The 21,373-nt window shown below is 58.5% G+C and overlaps 1 protein-coding gene across 1 annotated transcript; it reads left to right on the top strand.

The window, feature by feature from the left end:
- The first annotated feature begins 11,125 nt into the window (after positions 1-11,125).
- Positions 11,126-21,371, top strand: LOC141944166 (maestro heat-like repeat-containing protein family member 2B). The gene is made up of 21 exons (XM_074870271.1): positions 11,126-11,374; positions 11,923-12,088; positions 12,491-12,589; positions 13,124-13,275; positions 13,594-13,737; positions 14,319-14,411; positions 14,941-15,010; positions 15,122-15,235; positions 15,658-15,801; positions 15,996-16,036; positions 16,326-16,467; positions 17,184-17,236; positions 17,671-17,778; positions 18,026-18,145; positions 18,332-18,454; positions 19,276-19,437; positions 19,666-19,788; positions 19,963-20,030; positions 20,365-20,500; positions 20,606-20,701; positions 21,168-21,371. Exons 1-21 carry the CDS (start codon positions 11,126-11,128, stop codon positions 21,369-21,371), a joined length of 2,607 nt encoding a protein of 868 aa, XP_074726372.1.
- Positions 21,372-21,373: the final 2 nt, after the last annotated feature.

The following is a 21,373-nucleotide window of genomic DNA, read 5'->3' as shown; positions in this document are numbered from 1 at the left end:
AAGCAGTTGGGCTCCCTGGTGGGCCTGCTGGGCTTCCTGACCACCGACTACCTGGCTATGTCCCGTCAGAGGGCATGGGTCTGCCTTGGCTACCTTCTGCAAATGCAAGGTGAGGAGAGCAGGTGCTTCCCAGCCTCGCTCAGCCTGATTCTCCCTCCCTTCCTGACCTGGTGCCACAGGGGTCTCGTGGGGCCAGGCCCTGTCTCCGTGAGGGAAGGAGGAGGAACATGCTTCGCTGGTTTTGTGCCCCCACCCTGTTAGCCCTCGGCCTCCCTGGCCATCTCAGGAAGGATCTCGGGGAGAGGGTTGCGGAGTCCCACCTCCCCGGGGCGTGAGTGAGGCTGGGTGGTCAGGGCCATCCCTTGCTGCTGTCTGAGAGCAGGACACCATCACTGATGCCGGGGACTGCTGCCCTCCACGCCTGTCCCCCTCCCCATTCCAGGAGAGACAGAGGGTGGTCAGACAACTTGCTCAGATGAGGTCCCCAACATTTCAGAGAGTGCCTTCCCCCTCGCGCCGTGCCTTCATCCTGGTGGGACAGGCAGCTCCCCAGGAAGTCTCCAAACTCCTCCCTGCTAGGGAAGACATCTCCTGAGCACAAGGGAGGAAACCAGCGTGCTGCCCAGAGCCAACTGGGCAGCAAGGAGGAATCTGAGCTGCAGGCCCAGAGCATGCTGCAAAGGGCTGTGTTTGAATCCTCTCCTCTTTGGGCAGCAGGGTCTGCCTGTGCTGGGGAAGTCACGGGGAGGTCTCCTGCCTCCCAGAGATGGTGGTGGTCTGTGTGGGAATAGGGGACTCAGCTGCGAGGAGCAGAGGCTTCTGAAACCCTGAAGCCCCAGCAAACGTTTCAAGGAGGAAGAGGGCTCTTTCTAGCCCAGGATTTGTCAGCCATTTATCAGGCTCAGGAAATCCTGCTGCCCCGAGTTCAGCAGGGCCGTGGGTTTCCCTGTGGCCTTCACTGCCACCACTTGGGTTTTCCTTTATCGGTATGTGGGACCAGAGGTTGGGCTTCTGTAGATGTGACTTCTCTTTTCTCCTGGTGTTTGTCCCAGCCAAGACCATGAAGGTGGTGCCTCAGGCAGATGAGATTGGGAGCCTCTGTGAGAAGCTGAACAGCCTGGACACTGAGACTATGTTGGAGGCCTGCACCAAAATAAGAAAGGTAACTGGCCCCAAAACAGTGGGGTGGGGGCCAGCTCCTGGGCTCCTGCATGTCTCCCTGCTCCCCTCCAGAGAGTCTCTCTGTCTCCAGAGTGAGCTGCCAGGACAGGGGGTGTTAGCAAGTAGCTTTTGGCTTTTGGCTTTTGGCTTTGAACCAAGAGTGTCCCTTAGGCACACTGGAGCAGATACCGTGATGTGTGTGTTTGTGCACACGTCTGTGTGTGAGTGCTCTTGTCAGAATACACATTTGGTACATAAGCAAACCCCGTGGGGGAGACACTTCCAAGTGGGTGAGCTGCATCAGAGGTAAAGGGCACTGCATGCCCAGCAGGAGGATCAAGTGATTGCCCCCTGCGTGACTGCCGAGCTAACAGTCCCGCCAAGTTCCCTTTCCGAAATGCGGGAGCAGAGCTGTGACACGGTCTCTCCTTGTTTCTGACTTGTTTCCAGGCTGTTTGTAAATGCATCCCCCCAGCACAGGCTACAGACTTCCTGACTGCCAACCTGGACAGCTTGCTGCATGTCACACCCATACGTGCAAGAGTGTGGTGGGAGTGGGTGTTTGCCTTCCTGGTGGAATCCAGCAAGGAAATACTCCAGGAGGTAAAGGGAACCTTTTTCTCCATTTGACTCTGTCTTTTCTCCTGCTGGCTGTTGCACTACACCGCAGATGTGGGTCAGGGTCAGGCAGGGTGGGAGGGGGGAGGTTTCGAGCTGGGTCTGGACTCTGTGTCGCAGGAGCAGGCGTTGCTCATGTGCTGAGTGACTGTGTCCGGGCCCCGCAGGACGAGGTAAAGGACGTGCTGAGCCCTTCTCTCTCCTCTTCTTCCATCTAGGTGCCCCAAATCCTGAACACCCTTTGCACCTACTACATGCGGCAGAGCACTCACAGGCCCTTCTTGCTCCATGCGGTGTTTCTCCTCGCCCGCTTTCACCGGGAGCCTGTGATCAGCAGCCTGCTCCAGAAAGGTCTGCCCATGGACAGGTTCGTGCACTACCCGCTTCCCTGCTGTAGTTAAACAGTGACCCTGCAGCTTGCTTGCACTGGGGTCTTTTTCTTCTGCCTGAACGGTCTTGGGTGTTGCACGACTGCGTGCTTGTGTCTACTGTGAGTGGGGTGTAATCCCCACTGCAGATGAGGAGGTTTGAGGGCACTGCAGGACTGCGAGGATATGGGCTCGGAGTGAAAGTCTCTTCCCTTGCAGTGACACGGTGACGGTGTGGAGGAGCCTGGGGGGAGAGATCTTTGGGATTCAGATCCTGAGGTGCTTAGTGGAGAAGCTGAGCAGAGCGGGAAACGACTCCCTGGGGACTGACTCCTCCGCTTGTGAAGGGCACAGCCCTCAGACCGCTCTGGAGACTGTGACGGTACGTTCAACGGCAGACGCCTTTCTGCAGCTTTGCATCTGCTTTCTAGCTCCTACTTTGGCACAAGGGAGTCAGGTGCCCTTTGTGGAGACTCCCAGGGTGCTGTGCTGCGCCGGCCTCAAGGAATGTGGGGAGTCAGGACAGTTTTGTGCTCCTGAGCCACAAGGCTGTCGCAGAAGTGACAACCACAGAGAGCAACCCCCCAGCCCAGGCAGGCGGGGGAACCGGGCTGGTGGGAAAAGGCCTTGCCTGAACACGTGGTTCTTGGTCGTGTTTCCCTGCAGATCACCTTTGCCATCTCCGAGGTGGTGCTTGCCCTGAGGAGCACGGAGGAGCTCAGGCAACTGCTTCCCCACCTCCTTCCTTGCCTTCTGAGGTGGGCCAGTGAAACGCTGGGCAAGGAGAGGCTGCTTTCCCCCAGGAGCAGCTATAAACAACTGTTCCTCAAGGGCTGGGTGCTTGAGCAGAAGCCGTGCAGGTAAGGGGTGACGGGGGAGATGGAGGGGCTGGCTTCAGTTCCCCTGGCCAAGGCAGGTGCCTTTGTGGGGCTGAGGGAGTGCTTCGCCTGCCCCGCTTCCTAGATGAGGAAATGGGTTGTTGCGGTTGGTTTTCCTTCTGTTCCTCCATGGAGAAACTCTGGCTACCAGGCAGGAAGGTCTTTACGCAGCTCTTATTGAGGACGGCTGTCGTCTGCCCCCCTGCATACCCTTGCATGCACAATAGCATTGCACTCCCTCGATGATCCCCCGCTGGGAGCAGTGACTCTCGCGGGCACTGGTGTCATTCTTCGCAAAATGCTGGTGGGAAGAGGTATTAGGTGTTGCCTCGGTTGGTATCTGTCGTGGAGTCAGTCTTGGGGCATGGGTTTTCTTCTGCTTCAGCGGGTTTGGGGCATGAAGAAAAAGCCAGTGTTGGTCGCTGCAGTCTTGAAGGCTGTAAAGCATCCTTCAGGGGTATTTAACTCTGCTAAAGATAGGTCTTCCCCTAACCTGCTGTGATTTGAGAATTCTTTGGGTTTGTGCTGTTGCTGTTGTTCTGGTTTGTTTTGTTTGGCTGTGTTTGTTGATGATGTGTTTTGTTTCTTTTGCCAGGATTTTCCTTTCAGCCATCGAGCTGGTGCTAGGCAGATGCATGGCGCAGAAGTGGATGCGGCTGCTCATGCGCTGGGCAGTGTGGGCTCGCCTGGAAGACCCCCTGGCTTACCCTGAGGGCGTGAGTCTCCTCAGCAGGTGAGAGCCCCAGGGGTGCATCTGGCTGACTCCTGCAGGGCTGTGCCCAGGGAAATGGCTGCCGGGACCCTTCTGGCGTGCCTGGGAAGCCGTCCTGAGCTAAGAATAGCGTCTGCGTTGGCGCAAGGGCACGTTGGAGACCCGGCCTGTGTCCTCCCTGGGTAAATGTGTGTCCCTCACTTGTGTCCCCTGCGCAGAGTCCTGCTCCACGCTGGGCTGGTCTCCTCCTCTCTGGTGAAGAACCTCGTCCCGTGGCTGGATTCCTGCTCGGTTAAACTGCGGGTGACAGCTGCAGCTTTCCTTGCTGAGGTAAGGCAGGAGAAGGGGAAGGAAGGGTCCAGAGGACTTTTCCTGAGGGACTGCTGCTTGGGATGTCTTTTTTTGTGGGAAGATCCCTGGAGAATGGGTCTCATGAGTGGGGTGGTGCGGGGAGCGCCTGGCCAGGACCAGGTCCCCACGGCGCTGCCTGTGTTGTTCCAGATCTCTCCGGACTGCGCGATGCTGGTGACCTCCGAGGGGGGCTGGCACTAGAGCGCCTCCACGATACCTGGCCCCAGCCAGCACCAAAGAGTTCATTAAAGCTCGTTACAAGAGGCCTAAAGAGGAGCGTATCATTTTTTTCCCTGATGGCACCTTCGTGGTTGGCGAGAGCACATGTGGGTGACACCGAGGCGGGGGCTGCCAGCTGTGGGGCCCCTCTCAGATCTTCCCAGGCTGGGAACAACGGAGTCGTGCCGGGAGAGACCCCAGCGCAGGCCTCTCCCCATGGGGTCCCGGGGCCTCGCCGTGCCCTCCCGCTGCCTGTGGGGATCCCCCTGCCACCCCTCCCACCACAGCGTGACCCCCCTCCAGTGCCAGCCAGGGCTGGTGCAGGGAACAGCCCAGGACAGCCCCGATCGTGTCGGCACAGCAGGATTTGCCCTCCCTTGTCCTGTCACATGTGACCCCCCACAGCACTGCCCAGTGACACTGGGGGGGTGTAGCAGGGGAAAAGAGGGACACTGGGGGGAGCAGGGAGCACTGGGGGATGGGGGTGGGAACTGAGGGGGTCACCAGAGGTTACGGGGGTGTGGGCAGGGGGCGGAAGGGGGGCACTGGGGGATGGGGGGGGGATGTCGGGGGCACCTTAAAAGGTCAGCAGTAGCCGAGGGGCTGAGCAGAGGGACGGAGTGTAGCAGAGGCTTTTGGCTGGGCCGTTGGACCCCTGCCCATCACCCCAGGCCCCACTGGTGCTGTTCCTCACCCCCAGCACAACTCTGCACATCTGTGGGGGGCAGGGGCAGCTCCACACAGGGAGCCCACCAGCAGAGATGTGGTTTTGTCCCCGGGGCTGCCGTGCACGCTGGCCCCACTGCGAGCCCGCGTGAGCCTTCTTTCTCCTGCAGAAGCACAGGCGTGACTTCTCATGCTGGCAGCTATGGTGGGAACAGCATTGGCTCTTCAGTCACTGTTCCCTATAATTTCCCAAACATCACCTCTGCCTACGTCAACATCACCTCCTACATCCTCTACGTCTATGATATTTGGGACAAGGCCAATGCACTGGCCAGGAAGAACACGGGTATGTTTTTGCCCTCTGGCTTTTCACAGTCATATGTGCTGTGGTTATGGGTATGTACTTGCTTCAATCCTAACGCTCAGTGTAGCAAACGCCGTACCGAAAGATCGAAGCATCACGTATGTTGAAGCAGACAGCTATGGCACATTGGCAGGTTACTGGCAGAGATACGTGATGGTGATAAATTGATGAGTGTTCCAATTCAAAGGTTGTCTTGGCATCCTCAGAGGATGAGGGTATCAAGTGCAAGGAACCAGCCAACTTGCTTCTTGGTAACACGAGAAGCATAAGGGGGTTTTTGCGATTTGTTTTTCCCTTGGGGGCGCTTAGCTTTTCTGAGTTGGTTCCCCTTCTTTAAAAACAGTTTTTTGGCCTGTAGCCTTGTGTTTTAGTTGGTTTGTCAAACTTGCAGGTATCTTGGTCTTGAAAACGGTGAAGCTGGCTTCTCTCCGTAACAGGGAAGCTGAGCAGCTCTTGCATTGGAGTCCTTGCTGGGCACGTGACCAGCATTTCCAGTAGCATTTCCTAAAACTGATGCTACTTTTTCATTTTACACTTTTGTTGTTAAAAGCGTTGTGTTCTCCTGTGGTACAAGCAGTGGTGAATAAGCAAAAGCCCTAGAGTGGGTGCGGTTCAGTCTGTAACCTGCCATTTCTCATACAAGCCAGACTTCTGTGAGCTGCTGTGGGCAACAAGATGTACTGCCACCGTCTGTTGGCAAACTGGCAAAAGAAAATAAACACGGTGAGCCTGGCTGAAGTGAGGGAGGGCTATAAAAATCCTCACACTGAGGCAGTCGCTGAAATTCAAAAGGCTTTGCAAGTCCCCTTTGAAGAGAGTAACTTCAGTTGCTGGGTGTCCCCTGAGCAAATCTGTGCTCGCAGCAGCAATGCGGGTGAAGTATTTTGGATTATATCCTCCAAAGGCTGATAAAAGACTGTCACTTAGAAGGACAAAACCTGCTCTCTGTTGCTGTTTTAATGGAGGGGAATGATGACTGGGGTAGTAAATACTCCCAGGGGAGTGGATCTGTGCAGGAGAAGAGTAAACACTCCTGTAGGCTTGGCAGTTGTTGTCGCTGTTCAGGATGGTGGAGAAGTTTCAGACCTGGAGCTTGTTGATACTCAGTGTAAGGTACAGATGCTCAGAGGTACAGAGAGTGAGCACATAAAACTAAAAAAAAAAAAAACAAAAGGCCACATCCTTGATTCTTTTCTGCAATTCATAGGGTATAAGAGGAGGAGGGGAGACCAGTGGCCTTCAGCTATTGAGTTCCCTTAAAGAGGGAAGTTGAAAATCAGTGGAAAGCAGTTGGTTCTAACTGATGTTGGAGCCACCTGTGCAGAGCTGAAGCGCCTTCTGACGGGTCCACAACCAGGTGCTTCCAGCGCAGGACCCAGTTCCTTGCCGTCATTCAGAGCAGTGCCGTGGATCACAAGGCTGTGACAGGTTGTTTTCCGGCCTCTGAGCTCCCACAGGAAGGACAAGCTGAGGTGGCATGCGTGCACGGTTCTGTGGTCACAGATCAGATTACTTTCTGTTTGCTCAGGCAACTCCTGGACTCCTTGTCTCTGCTTACAGCTCTTCTGTTCCCCATGGAGGGAATGGATACCCATTTTGCAAACCAAAGCAGGAAAACAAGCAGAAATATGTTCTCTGCTTCCGAACTGCAAAGTATTAGAATGAAAGCATTGTGCTCTCTGCTTCTGAAGAGTTCCTTGCACAGCCAAGCAGAAATTTCTAGCCCCAAGGTTCAATCTTTGTGTATCAAAAAGGAGAGCTGAGAATGGCCAGTTCCTGAAAAGGAACCTGGCAGCACGTTTGAGGCTGGAGGCCCTGAGGGGCTGGGATGAGCCCATGTCGCAGGAAGGCAGGTCAGGCAGGAATGTCTTGGAAAGGTGACTGGAAAGGAATAGGTGTGAGCATTTCCCGGGCCCCAGGGAGGCAGCAGTCTTCCCTATGAAGTGGGTCCGATCTGCATATTGGGTCTGCCCTTAGTGTTTAGAGCCTGGCAGGGAAACTGGGGGCCCTGCAAACAGGCTCTGGCTCATAAAAGATGGGTTGTGTGAGAGATGTTTATCTGATTCGTGCCCATGTGAGTGATAAAACGTAATTCTCTTATGTATGGAACTCCTAAATGCTTTTGTATTTTTTAGGAAATAAGATGTTATGTACCTAGTTCTTGTTGTTAAGATCAATTGTTGTTAAAGGGGAGTTAAAATGGCCTCCACCATCAAACCAGACAGTGTCATGTCTAGACTATGGCTGCAAATGCACCTGTGCTGAGTCATCCTCCATGCTGAGTCATTCCCCCCCTCCATGATGGAAACCCGAGAAAATCCCTCGAAAATTGTTACAACTTTGCAGATCCCTCAGGGAACACACCCATCCTCATGGATATGTATAAGGACTACATTATAAAAAGACTCGGTTTTGGGGGGGGGGGGGGCAGGGGGTGTCTTGGTGGAGCGGAGGCTCCCGGCAGACCCAGCGCTGTTTGCTTGTCTCTATTCAGACAATAAATTTGCAGTTCAGTTTTAAAATCTAAATGAGTCTGAGCTCATTTATAACAGTTGTGACCCTCAAAATGAGGATTTGGGCCCTGAAGATGAGGCTTTGGGCACTAAAACGGATGAGTGAGATGCTACAGATATTGCTTTGGCCCTGCAAAGGAGGGGGGGTTTATGCATATTTAAAACACCTAAATATGGCCCAAAACTGCCTTTATTCCCTCCTCCTCCCCGCACCCATGAGTTGCGTTCTAACCAAACTGCTGCGATTCAGTTTTCCCACCTCTAGCTATAGCACTGCTCTAACGAAACAGTGACATAACAGCACAGGGATTGTTAATTTGTGACACGAAATCAGAGGCCAGCTGAGTGCCGAGCCAGAACTGTCATCTGAAATTAGGGCATACAACCACCCCAATGCGAGATGAAAATCAGGCTTATATTAGGCCCCAGTGTAGAGAAGTTCGTACATCTTTTTATTGTTTTGTTAACCAAGAGAGAAGCCCTGATCCACCCTTTCATAAAGACAAGAGTTCTGTATGAAAATTTCTTTCTGAACCCACATGCAATCCTCTGCCTGCCTAGTAGCATGAAGGGTTTGCATACGCACACATTTCCTGCTCTGGTAGGGATGGCAGTTCTGGTCATCCTTTCACCTGGATTTGAGCTGAGAAACCTTCTAGGAAGGTCAGCTTTCCCATGCTCACCCACAGCCCAGCAAAGAGCAAAAGGAGATTCCATCTGAATACGAATCTCCTTTGTCTTTTCATGGCACAGTTGGGGTTGATGGGTTGGAGGTCTCCAGTTTCTGCCCATTTTGGTCCTGGCTGGAGAATGGGAGCAAATGTTGGAGGAGACATAAGGGAGGGCACACAGAGGCACAGGCAGGAGCCTCCTCTTTGGAGAAAACCAGGGCAAGAAAATGCAGAGAGCAAAGGCCGGGTCAGTCGCCTTGAGACCACGTTGCCTCGAGTCATAGAATCATAGAAGAGTTTGGGTTGGAAGGGACCTTTAGAGGTCATCTAGTCCAAGCCCCTGACGTGAACAGGCACATCTTCAGCTAGATCACAGCCCTGACCTTCAATGTTTCCAGGAATGTTTCCCTGTGGAGGACGATGTGGATGGGGGACAAAGCTGGGAAGGGCTGTCTGGAGAAAGTCTTTGCTGAAACTGTTAGAGGACCTCAAGTGAATTCAAGTGATGGAGACTGGGGAAATCCTGCATTTCTGGGCCCGTGGGGGCCACAGGGTGCTGCCGTGTGAAGTCCCCACCCCACGGTGTGTCCCCAGCACGTGTCCCCAGCAGCCCTCTGTGATGTGTCACGCGCCGCAGAGAGGTCACAATGGCCGCGTTCTGGATCTTCCTCCCCGGGGCTGGTGCTGCCCCAGTTGCTCGTGGCATAGCCCGGAGAGAGCAGTGCGTCCATCCGGGAGATCCTGCTGCCATGAAGAGGATGATGAAAGTGCTTAGAGGTGAGTGGCTGGCAGGGGGCTGGGGGCTGATGGCTGCTGGAGGCAGTGTCTGTCCCAGCTGGGCACTGGGGGCTGTGTCCCCATCACCTCTCATCCTGCCGCCAGGCAACTCCGAGAGGGCTCAGGCTCCATCCTCTCCCTGCCCTCTGTGGGACAGCTGGGGACCGCTCAGATACGACCTGGCCCGGCTGGCTCTTGTCAGGGCTGCCCAGCCCCAGACCTCCCAGTCTTTCCTTGCAGAGCCCCTGTCCATCCCCTGCCCAGCTCAGGGACCCCGTGCTGGACTCGCTCCAGCGTGCTGCTGCCGTTCTGGCACTGGGGAGCCCAGAATGGGCGCAGTCCCCCGGGGTGGTCTTCCCAGTGCCACAGTGAGGGGAACACTCCCTCCCCTCATCCCACTGACTGCCCTCTTGACAGTACAGCCCAGCATGGGCTGGTCGTGCTGGGGGAGGCTGCCAAGATCCTCATCCCTCCCTGGTGTGAAGCCCTGCAGCCAACAAAACCGTTTCTTTCTTTTCTTCCAGCTCTCTGCCCCTGCGTGGGGTCCCAGTCCAGTCCTGCACGTCCTGAGAAAGGAGGCAGGGCAGCGGGGACTGTCCCTGCGGACTTCATGACCTTTGTGGACGTCAGGACTTCTCTGCTGAAGCGGCTGCAAGACCATGAGGTGAGGCTGGGTGGGGTTTAGGGCTCCCTTCTATGCCCCTGGCTTCTCCGGGTGCCCACGCAGCAGAGGGACATCTCTCCTGATGGCACCTCCTCCCCCCTACAGGCGCTTCATCCCCAAGCGCTGATCCTGGGCTGATCTCGCAGCGCTCTCCTGGGCAAGGCAAAGCCTCTGTCATAAACCCCAGCATCTCTCTAGAGCCTTTGCCCAAGTGCCCGAGGCCCTTCCTGAGCTTTGGTTTGGGGAACTGTCCCAGCGTCGGGGCTCCTGCCTCTGCAAGGAACAATGCTGTGTCCCAAAGTGCAGGGTGCTCGTGGCTTCCCCTTCTTGGGGCACGGCCTCACTCCCATGCCTTCCCCTTTGGTGCAGTCCATTTGGATCTCTCAAATGTACAGGACAACATACTCTGATTTAAACTTTATTTCACGAGCTCATTGAGAAGTGAAAGAAACAAAGACGACAAACAGGGGCTCAATCCCCCTTTGCCCAGACTGGTCTATCATGTGAATTCACTTCTTCACCAGTCAAGTCATAAGGTTTCATAACTTACAGTCCGTAACTCTTCACACTGTGCATCTATGAGTGAAAAATGAAATTAGTTACCTAGCCCACAGTGAGAGTGCTCATCCTTCCTCCTCTGTCATGGTGTGGGCATCCCCTGTGTCACAGCGGGAAGCAGGAAAGCCTCAGCAGTCCAGCTGCTCTTGGATCTGCTTCCAAAGCTTTTTTGACTAAGCGGATATTTTATACCCTCCAGCTTGGAGGTCTATACCATTTCCATAAGCCAGTGGATTCTGAGGAAACTGCCAGACAAAGATTGGCTGCCAGAGGCAGCAGTCTGCTGATGCTAATGGCCTCATCAGGGCCCTTTAGCTCTTTCTGGCCACCTCTCCTGCCTACGTGGGGCTCTCGCTTTGACCTGATGGCGCTGCACCCAGCGTGCATGAGGCATTTCGTATGAGCTGGGTCAGCCCCAATCTAGGCAGGAGTTGAGTGAACAGCCACACCCTTCCTCGCCTGCCACTTTCCCTCTGGCCTCCGCCATCTGCTGTTGCCAGCAGTGACCTCCCAGGCTCCCTTGTGGCCTTTTACCCTGGTGGGGTCGATCCCTCTCTGGCTCTCTGCGAGTGTCAGAGGCGCTGTGGAAGATCTTGCTGTTCCTCATGGCTGTGCTGACCGATGCCTGCAGCTCCTACCTCCTGCCCATGTCACGCAGAGGATTTGGGGGGCAGCTCTCTGGGAACGAGGCAAAGCAAGTCCCCTCACTCCCCTTTGTGGTCTGTCCCCAGGGTGACCGAGTGGAGACATACCGGGAGCTGGAGATCGTCTTGCATGGAAACAACAGCTTTTTGACGAGTGGTGCGGTGAACCGCCTGATAGCAGAGGCGTCCAGGGACATGCGAGCAGCCCAGGTGAGCTGCTTCTCTTTCAAGGCCACAAAGCAGCCTGCCTCTGCCCCTGGTTTTGGGGAAATAGAGAGTGGCACAGAGATGTTCCTCGGTTATTCGGAGCCAGCAGAGGTGCTAAGGGAGAGGCTCTGGGTACTCGTCATTACAGGGAATTTGGAGAGGGGATGCAGAGAGCTGCGCAGAGAAGCAGACTCGGGGCTGTTTCTAACTGTACGAGCGCCGGGTTCAAGCCCAAGGCTATTGCTCCTGCCTTGAGGAAGAGCCATGGGAAGCCCACGGAGAGGTGCCAGGGGGGTCTCGAGTCTGCAACAGTTTGTTCCTGGCATCTCCATGGAGAGGGAGAGGGGGCAGTGGCACGGGGCTGTGCCGGGGAAAAGCCTCCCTTGTCTCGCCAGGCAGCTGCTTGCCTGCCTCAGGGTACAAAGGGTAGCAGCTGCCTGGGCCCGAGCACAACTGCCCTGAGGGGTCTGGCAGAGGAGATGAAGGTCATTCAGCCTGTCCCAGTGTCTCGGCCTTTTCCTCGGGAATGCTTAACCGTGATGCTTTTGCAGGGTGTGACATGTGAGGTGAAGATGGTCGCTAGCAATGTCCTGGTGACTCTGGCCCGCTCCCACTTCCACTTTGTCATGGCCGAGCTCCAGAGCCACCTGAAGGCCATGGGGAAGGTCCCTGATGAGATTGTGCTCCTCACCTTGGGCAAAATGGCCCACAGCTACGGTACGTCACCCTCAGCCTCTTGGTTTGGGTAGGGGTCTGTGAGAATGGGGACAAGGGATCCTCCCCCTCCCTAAATGCTCTGTGTTGAACTGGGGGGCTATGGAGTTCGTGTGGCTCCTTGCTCTGTGCCAGGGCTGGCTGACAGCTCTTTCTTACCGGCCCAATCCCAGTCCCCAGAGGGTAGGAAGCCGTTGGAGACAAACCTGCGGGGTCTCCATCCCCTGCTGTCCTTCCCACTTCTCCAAAATGCTTCCGTGTGCCCCGCTCGGAGAAGGCAGCCCTCCCCACGGCATCTGGCACGTCCCGCATGGCCCAGCAGTCCCAGCCTTGCCAGGGATCGAGCCCAGTCTCCCGTGTCTCTCACTGACCCTCTCGGTGCCTCTGTCCCTGCCTTCTCTGCAGCCCTGCGGTGCATCCCCTTCGTGAGGATGACGATGCTCGCCCTGCACGCCATGCTGAGCCGGGTGGGGAGTGGCCGGATCCTGCGTGCCATCTGCAGCGGTGAGTGTCAGGTCCTTGGCCACGGTCCCAGGGACGGAGGCTGGCGTTGCCTTTGATGCCTCCATGTGGTCTCAGAGGGAACGTGGTGGGTGTCAGCCTGTGGTGAGGTCAGGCCTTGGTGATCCTGAACTGCTGTGAGTGTGTAGAAGGAGCAGGGGAAGCTCGGGAGGTTTCTGTGGGCAGGACGTGGCAGCATTGCACAGAGAAAGTCCTGGGTCCTGTCCCACAGCTTCTGTTCCCTTGCTTTCCTCTGGCCTTAAAATCCCTGCTTGGGAAGGGAAGGGGCTGCAGTAAGAAATTCTGGAGAGGAAGGGGCCATTGAGGAGGAGAAGGTGCGATGGGGCAGAGGAGAGAAACAGTGGGGTCTTTGAATCCAGACACCTGAAGAGCAGAGATTGCCCTCGGATCCTGACCTGGTCCTGGGATGAGCCTGCCGAGCCTGGGACTGTCCTTCAAGCAGCCTTGGGCGAGGGTGCAAGGTACCGGCACTGCCGCAGACTCTCACATGCTCCCTTCTCCCTTCTCCTGGTGCAGTTCTGGAGCAGTGGTCGAAAGCAGTCAACACATACTTCTGCAAGCGGGAGCAATGCCCCTTCCCTGGCAAGGGGGTGGCACAGTTCTGTGAAGCCATCTACCCTGTCTTCCGCTACGTGGTGGTAAACTGGCTGGAGTGCACCGAGGAAGCGGTGAGCAGTGCTGCTTTCCACAGCTGGGGCTGCAGCGGGGATGCCCATGTCAGTGGGTCTGTCTGTGCCCAGTGGGGTGTGAGCAGAGGGGCGAGGGGAGGGGGGCCAAGTCCTGGGGCCTTTCTGCAGGGAGGGCTGGGCTACCAGCATGGGGAGATGCTCTCTCTCCTCTGGAGTGAGCTCTTCTCTTGCAGGGCAGAAGGGAAAGGGAAAGCCCTCCCAGTGGGAAGGGCAGACGGGTGTGCCCGTCTGATGCTGAGCACTAGGCAGACCTTCAGCCCACCGAGCAGAGCCTGTCCCTTTGCTTTCCCTCTTCAGGACAAGCAGGCTGTCCTCGGGGCGGTGGCTGCCATGATGGGGGTCCTTCTGCGTGAGGAGCAGCACCGAGAGCATGCGTGGGAGCAGCTCCCCTGGCTCCTGCACCAATATCATTGGGTCCTGGACACTTTCTGGGTCAGCAAGGTGAGGTGTTGTGCAGGGCCTGGCGTGGCTGCTGGAGTGGGTCTGTGCGAGTGCCATGAGGTGCTGAGGAGATGTGGGGTGGCAGGAGAAGTTGAGAAGCCCTTAGAGGAGGAAGAGGGAGAACAGGGGAGGCCTGGGGCTTTCAGGGCTCTTTGGGAAAGAGAAATGGAGGGGGGGGGGGGGCGGCGCACGGGGAGGGGGGTGCAGGAGGGAGGGTGATTTCCCGGGGCTCATCTTCTCAGGAAGGGAGGCATTGCCACCTCCCTGGGGCTCTGTGTGCAGGAAGAGCTTTGCTCTAATGCCCAGGGCTGTGTCCAGTCCCGCCCAGTGAGGGGTGAGGCCTGCTGAGTGGGAAGTGCCAGGAAAGGGAGTTTTCAGCACCCGGCTCAGTTCAGAGGAAAGAGACATTCCCGATGCTGCTCTGAGGGGAGGGCAAACAAGAAGCCCCGTGCAGGAGGGTTTGAGGTTTTCCCCTGGAGCTGTCGTTAGGGACTGCCCTTATCGCAGAGGTGCTGGGTTTCTCCCTTCCCAAGTGCCTTTAGGTGGCTTTAGCCCCCTCCTCCTGCCTTGTTCTCTTGCAGAGCCTCTGCTATGTCCTGGAGGTGCTGGAGGGAGTTCAGACCCCAATCCCACAGGGCACAGCTCTTGCCATCAGGACCGCTGTGCACCGCCAGGTAAGGGGAGCCTGCGCCCTGCGCCGGCCTGGGGCCTGCACGTGTGATTGCCATGGAGGGATGAGACCTGCCGGTTGGCAGGGCAGGGCAGGGCAGGGCAGGGCAGGGCAGGGCAGGGCAGGGTGTCCCTCCACCGGGCCCTTCCTGCAAGCCAGGAGAACGCCAGGATTTGTGATCCAGGTGCCACCTGAAGGCTGCAGGAGGCCCGATCGTGGCTGTTTGGAACAGGGCCGAGCGGCAGCCCCAATTCCCACAGCAATTTCCCTCTCGGCCAAGTCCCAGGAGGACGTTGGAGCACCAGCAGCCTAGGGCCAGCCTTTCAACACCGCTCAGCCTCAGCTCCTGGGCAGCCGGTGCTGCTGCAAACCCCTGCATGTGCCTGGGGCCACCCTGGGGTGGGCTGGGCTGGGTTTTGGCTGTGGGTCCTGTGCCCAGAGTGCCCAGGGAGAGGAGAGTGGGGAGCCCCATTTCTTTTCAGTCCCTCTCAACACTGCTGCGACTGTCTCTAAAACGGACCTTGTTCCCACAGCTCTCAGATGTGACCCCGGAGCCCGGCCCGGCCCATCAGGCAGTGCTGACCCGCTGCATGGTGCTGCAGGGTAAGGAGAGGAGGCTGGGCGAAGCCCCGCCGTGCCCTGGCAGCTCTCTCCCTGCCCTTGGCGGCTGGGGGCAGCTGCCTGCTGATGCAGAATGCGATTTCTTGCCCGCAGCACGGATGTGCCCTGAGAAGACGGCCGTGACTCTGCACTCCCTGCTGAGCGGTGGGAGCGAGGCCGGTCGCATGGCAGCACTGGGCCTGCTGGGAGCGCTGGCCCACTCTGACGGTCAGTGCCACAGACCTGGGACACAGGCAGGGCTTGGGGCTGATGGGCTGAGAGCAGGAATGGGCTGAAATTGGTGCACCTGCACCCAAAATGGAGCTGCCAAGAGCGGGTCCCCCGGCTGAGCTGACGCCCCCCGACAGGGCTCGAGCTCTGCCCTGGCAGTTAGAAATGGTGGCACAGCAGGGACGATGCTCCAAGCTCAGTAACACGGGCAGGCTGGTGGGTGAGCGGGTGGGCTGGTGTGCGCAGGAGCTGCGTGTACCCATGCTGTTTTGCTTGTCCTCTGTGTTACCATAGCTTTCAGGCTATAACATAGCTCTGCCTCTAGAATTGGAGGTGCTCCGGCTACGCCGATGCCTCCTGTGAAGCCAGAGCCAGGCCCCGGTTTTCTGTTCCCAGTGAGTGCTGCTGGGTTTGGCCAGGGGTTGTGCCAGTCCGTGTCTCCGTGCACCCCACCAGCCCTGAGCAGGAGCCCAGGAAAACCAAAGGGCAGAGGCAGGAGCTCTGCCCTGCTGTGCCCCTTGCCTGGCGCAGAGGCCTGGCTCTCCTGCTCGCAGCGCGCTCTGGTGAGCCGGGGCTCGTTCCTGGCCGTGCTGGAGCTGCCTTCATCTCAGGCTGGGCAGCCCTGGGAGCCCCCAGGCCAGCGCTGTGACACTGCAGCTGCTCTCAGCCCTCAGCCCTGGGTGGGGGCATCAGAGGTGCGAGGGTGATGGCACGGCGGGGGCTCGTCACCTCACGCAGCCTTTCTTCCTCCCTGCAGCCCAGCTACCGGCTCCCCAGGTCCTGTTGTCTCGGCTGCTGGTGAGTAGTGGGGCCCTGGGAGAGAGCTTCTCTGGCCAGGGCTGGTGGGAGAGCCTGGGGCAGAGTTGAGGCCAGTGCCGGCACCCCTGTGGAGGAGGCAGTGTGCTTGAGCCTGCCTGAGCCTGTGGGGGATCTCACTCCTTTCTCGGGCCTGGCAGCACCCCGGGTGAAGCCATCGGCTGCCCACTGCTGGCCGAGCGGTGCCGAGCTCCCTCCGTCCCTCCCTCCCTGCCATGAGAAACTGTGGCTCTGGGGGCGGGAGCGACCCTTCTCTCCTGCCCTCGCCTAGGTGGTGGCAGCAGCTCCCTACGCGAAGAGCAAACGCGCCGTCGCTGCCTTGCAGCTGCTGCAGACCCTCCAGGGCAGGATCCACAGAGCCTTGGGGGCGGCGTGGGTGACAGAGATCCCCCTCCTGCTGCAGTACCTGCAAGGTAAAGTGCGGGTGGGGAGGGAGGCTGGAGGGAAGGGAGGAAGGCAAGGCAGGAAAATGCACGTTCCCAGCGTGACAGAGGGGAATTGTCCCCAGTTCCCCGGCCCTTGCTCTGCTGCCTTTCCCCTTCCAGGGAGCCAGCAGTGAGGCTGGGCGCAGCCGTCCTCCGACATCAGTTTGTCCCAGGGGATGGACGGGGCCGTTGGTGTCCCTTGGACGGCAGGTCTTGGTGGCACCTCCATGTCCTGGGCAGGATGGCGTTTGGGACAGGGACAGGCCTGGTGCTCCTGGACGGGATGCAGCCCTGGGCTTTGGAGGACCAAGTCCCCAGGCCAGGCCAGGCCAGGATTGCAGCAGCCGTCCTTGGCAGTAGTGTGGGAGAAGGGCTGCAAATGGGTAGAAAGCAGTGGGCCATTATGGAGAAAATGTGTGTGGCTGGTGCGTGCTGTGACTCAGGGGTTGGAATTGTTCTGGGAGCTGCAGTCCGGCAGCAGGGATCAGCTGCGCTCAGTGTGTCCTTCCCCAGCTGGAATCAGTGGCTCTGACATATGCCCCTGGGATCCCTCCTGTGTCTTTGGCCTGCAAGGTGCTCGTAGGCCCTTTCTAGGCTGATGGCCTGGGGCTTTTGGGAGGTCTGACCGCAGAAGAGACCGCTGGGTTCGCATTTGATGTGAGCTTGAATAGCAGCGAGAGCTTTTGCTTCCTCTTTCTTTCTAGGAAGAACTGAGAGCACCCTGCACTCTGCAGAGTGGCAGCACCGTGTGCTTCAGGTACAGTATCCTTGGGGGGATGTCACAGGTAGAGGCAGAGAAGAGGGAGCAAAGTTGTGGGAGGAAGCTGGGGCTGCCCGTGTAGGCACCAGGAGGTGGGGGCACCTCCTGAGCACCCTGCGCCTACCCCCGCGGTAGGTGCCTTCCCACTCCGAGGAGCTGCTGCCCGCCCTCCTGCCACGGCTGATGGCTAATGCCCTCGAACGCTGTGGCACACGCTTAGCACTGCCATCTCTTCTCTGTCCGGCGTGCCGGGGGTCTCACCTGAGGTGTTAGGAGAAGAGGGAAGCTGGTGAAAAGAGGGTTGGGTGGGGTGGGGGAAGAGACTGCTGTTCTGGGCAGCTCTCCCCCAGCAGCGTCCTGGGACACACGAGCGTGGAAACGGCCCTGGCCAAGGGCAGGACAACACTCGCTTCCTCTCCTGTTCACCCCAGTTCCTGCGAGCGTCGCTGGAGCCCATCGAGGACCAGACCTGGACCGTGGGCCTGAGCCAGGAGCTGAGCCAGCAGCTGGGCAGCTCTGCCCCCCGCTCCTGGGAGAAGGTGTGTCTCCTGTCCTGTGCCAGGGCTGGGGCTGGGGCTGGGGCTCTGCTGACACAGGCGTTTTCCACTGCTTCCCCTTCCTCGCCCCAAAAGGCGCTTCCCCCTGGGTTGCCCCAGCGACTGGCCACAGCCTGGCACTGTGGCCGGCCTCGCCTGCTCCCGGGGACGGTCGGGTGCGTCTGGGGCCAGCCCTCTCCTGACAGGTTGAGCTGTGACCACATCTCGGGCTCGGGCTCTTCTCTTTCAGCTTTTCCTTTACAAGGCTCTGGGGACGGCGCTGGCAGCTTGTCGGGACCTCAGACATGTCCAAGGGCAGGTGCTGAGGTTCCTCCAGGAGACAAACCCTGTGGAGCTGTCTGAGGCCCAGGTGAGGCGCTGCTCATGTCCTGAGCATCCCCTGCCCATTTCTGGGCGAGACGGAGGCTGCTCCTGACCTCCTTGATTTCCCCATTGCTGCCGTTTCCTCCTTGCTGCAACATCCTGCCTGGCTGTTGTCACTGCCATGGCTGAGTGCCTGGGCTGGAGCCGACTCCCCATTTCTCTGTGGTTGCAGGGAATGGTTTCCGTTGTGTCCTACGCTGCCGAGAGCCACTTCCACCTGGTCTTGGACACGGTGACCATGTTCTCTGCTGCTTTCACCAGAGATGGGTTCTATCAGACTTCCACGGGCTGGGAGGTAAAGGATCCAGGGTTTTGCTGTTTGGCTTTCCTTTTTTGGCCATCTTTCCACTTGTACACCTGCAACAGCCCAATAGTGGCAGCTGCATTTCGGTTAGGCCTCTTGTAGGAGCTACTGGAGACCTGTGTTTCTGAGGGGACGTCCTGGCATTGGGGCCCCTGAGGTGTCTTTGGAAGGGACGGGGTTTGACAGCAGGTGGATCAGAGCCACCCAGCCGGGGCAGATGCAGTGGATGCTTGCTTGCAGCTGCCTTGCCCGTGACTTAACTTCAGCAGGAGCTGGTGACAGGGGGGCGGGCATGGCGTGCCATCTGCCTCTTCCTCAAAGCTGGAGGCAGGGAGCAGGAGCCTTGGTGAGGTTTCACTGGTTCTGCTCCCCACCCAGGGGCGGTGGGGAAGCCTTTCTGGGCAGGGCAGGGCCCTGCAGAGAGAGTGGTGCAGCATGGCTTGGGAGGTGAGCAGCCGGGGCTCATCTGCGCCAGTGACCGGCATAGGCTGCGCATCTCTGAGCAGGACCGTGACAGGCTGTGTCAGATACCTTTCCACAGAAAGGTTCCAGACAGCTCCCCGACCTCTCCAATCAGTGGTAAAACAGCCAGCAGTGTGTGCGGTGCTGGCTGCACCTCCTCCCCATCCCCATGTGAGAACCCAAGCTGTGGGGTGGGAGCAGCTCGCAGCCTCCCCGGAGCTCGCAGCTCAAGGAATGGCTTGGGGAGCTGCTGGGAGGTGCCCAGGGAAAGAAGGAGCTGGTGAGGGTGCGGGGCAGGGCTGCCGCAGGAGCCCGCAGGAGTCCCAGGGCTGACATTTCTGTTGACACAGGTACAGCGAGGGCAGAACACGGAGAGCGCCCAGGCCACCTGCGCTGCTCTCATGCGCACCTACAGCGGCATTGCGCTGCGTGCCCCCAAGGAGCAGCTGCTCACCCGTGTGGATAGAGAAATCCTGGGCAACATCCTGCAGCTCTCCAGAGCTAAGCAGAGGGTAAGCGCACAGTGTGTGTGGGACAGGGATGCCTGGATGCCCCATCTCCAGCCCCTCGGAGATCGGGTGTACCGAGAGGGATGGTCTTTATCTAAAGATCTCCCAAGGAAGGGTTTGTCCTCAATGTCCAGATCTGACCCCTGCCATGGGTTCCCCCTGCCCATGCTCCACTTCCACTGCTCAGCCCTTCAAAGAGTTCAAGGGGTGCTTTTCTCTTTGTGGCCTCAGGACTTGGTGCTCAAGATGGCCCTGGTGGAGAGCATCACCGAGGTCAGCTGTGCCATCCAGGCTGTGGGTGTCTGTGGCAGCTTTGAGCTCTCCTTAAAGCAGGAGGCGATGCAGACCCTGCTGGTAAGTGCCCGTAGCTGGGGCGGTCACGCGGGGGAGTTCTGGGCTGCGCCATCAGACTGCTGGGGCAGTGCCTGCCCAGGCCTGGCAGCAGAGCCTGTCCCCGGGGGAAGCGGGAGGGCTGTCGCATATCTCTGCCTGCTGCCAACTCTGCCCTTGTCTCTCTGGGACGTGCAGGACTGGATAAAGGGGGAGCCCTGGGACTCCCTGGTGTATGGAGTGTTCCACGTCCTGGAGGAGTTGAGGTGAGGTCTGTTCCCCGGGCTCTGGGGACCCCCAGTGTGCCCCAGCCCAGCTGGCTGGGGCAGCCCCAGTGGCCTTGAGCATGGGGCCAGGAGGTGCTGGGGCTGTGGGGTGGGAGGGTGTTCCCCACTTTGGGTGTGTCCCAAAGGAAGGGAGCCCCGGGGGGTGGGGGTTTGCCTGCTGCCTGGAGGGAGGCAGGAGTTGCTGGAGCTGAAGGCAGTGCTCTCTGGCAGGGGCTGGGTCCTCGATTAGGAGGAGCCCAGTTGTGGTTTAAGGTGCTTTGGAGAGGGCTATTAAATCCCCTTTCTGTTTTCTCTCCCTTTCTCCTCTGTCCAGCAAGCTGAGGCCACCTCTGAGCAGGGAGGAAAACCGCAAGCTGCTGTCAGTGTGCTGCCAGAGTGCCTTGTCCTATCCCTCCAAGGAGCAGATGGAAAAGAGAAGGAGGACAGGGAAGGCAGCTGTGAACGTGCAGGTACCCAGCGGCCAGTGCCTGCCCACCTCTGGGTCAGGATCCCAGCTCAGCGCGCCCTGGCAGCCCCCATGATGCAGACCCTCAGCTCTCCTTTCCTGCTTTTAGATTCTGAACAGGAGGAACATGGAAGATCTGAGCCACCTCATGGAAACCTGGCTGGAGACAGAGGCGACCTCTGCCTGCTTTGACGACGTGGTCCTTGTGAGTAGCTGTGGGGCAACAGGAGAAGTGTTGTGGGGGCAGAGAATCGAGGCCAAGGTGGGGGGATAGGAGTGGGACACCTTTCCTGCGGAAAGTGGGGCTTTGGCTCCTTGCTGCGAGGCTGTGCGCCTAGCCGGGGCCAGGGGCTGAGCGGGGGGCCAGGAGTGCCTGCCCAGCCACTGCAGCCTCAGGACAGGCAGAGAAGTGGGTCCTGATGGAGGGAAAGCCAAGAGCCAGCCCTGAGCTGGGCGAGAGCAGCCAGGGGGAAGGCTGGAGTGGGGAGACGCTGTCAGGGCAGCAACACCTGGCTCAGGGCAGAGGCAGCTGGAGAGAGCGGGGCGGTGAGGGCTGCAGTGCCAGTGCTTGCTGGGGCTGTGGGCTGTGCCGGGAAGGGGTCAGAGAAGGAGGGAGAGGGATCTCAGGAAGAGAAAGATTTCTGTTGTGAGAGAGATGCACCTTGCCCCAGGTCCTGAAGGGCTGGCTCACCTCAGCCAAAGAATGGGAGCGGGAGAGAGCCCTGTGGGTCTGCGCCCATGTGCTGGGCGCTTGCAAGGAGCGATGTGAGCTGCTGGTGAGTAGGGGCCCCCATGTGCCCTGTGTCCCATTCCCACCATTCCTGTCCCTGGAAGGGAGCCCTGCCCAGCTGGGGGCTGGGTTTCGGGGCTCCTAGGA

This window comes from Strix uralensis, chromosome 5, assembly GCF_047716275.1.
Source record: "Strix uralensis isolate ZFMK-TIS-50842 chromosome 5, bStrUra1, whole genome shotgun sequence".
NCBI lineage: Eukaryota > Metazoa > Chordata > Aves > Strigiformes > Strigidae > Strix > Strix uralensis.
This window is presented reverse-complemented; position numbering and strand designations above follow the sequence as displayed.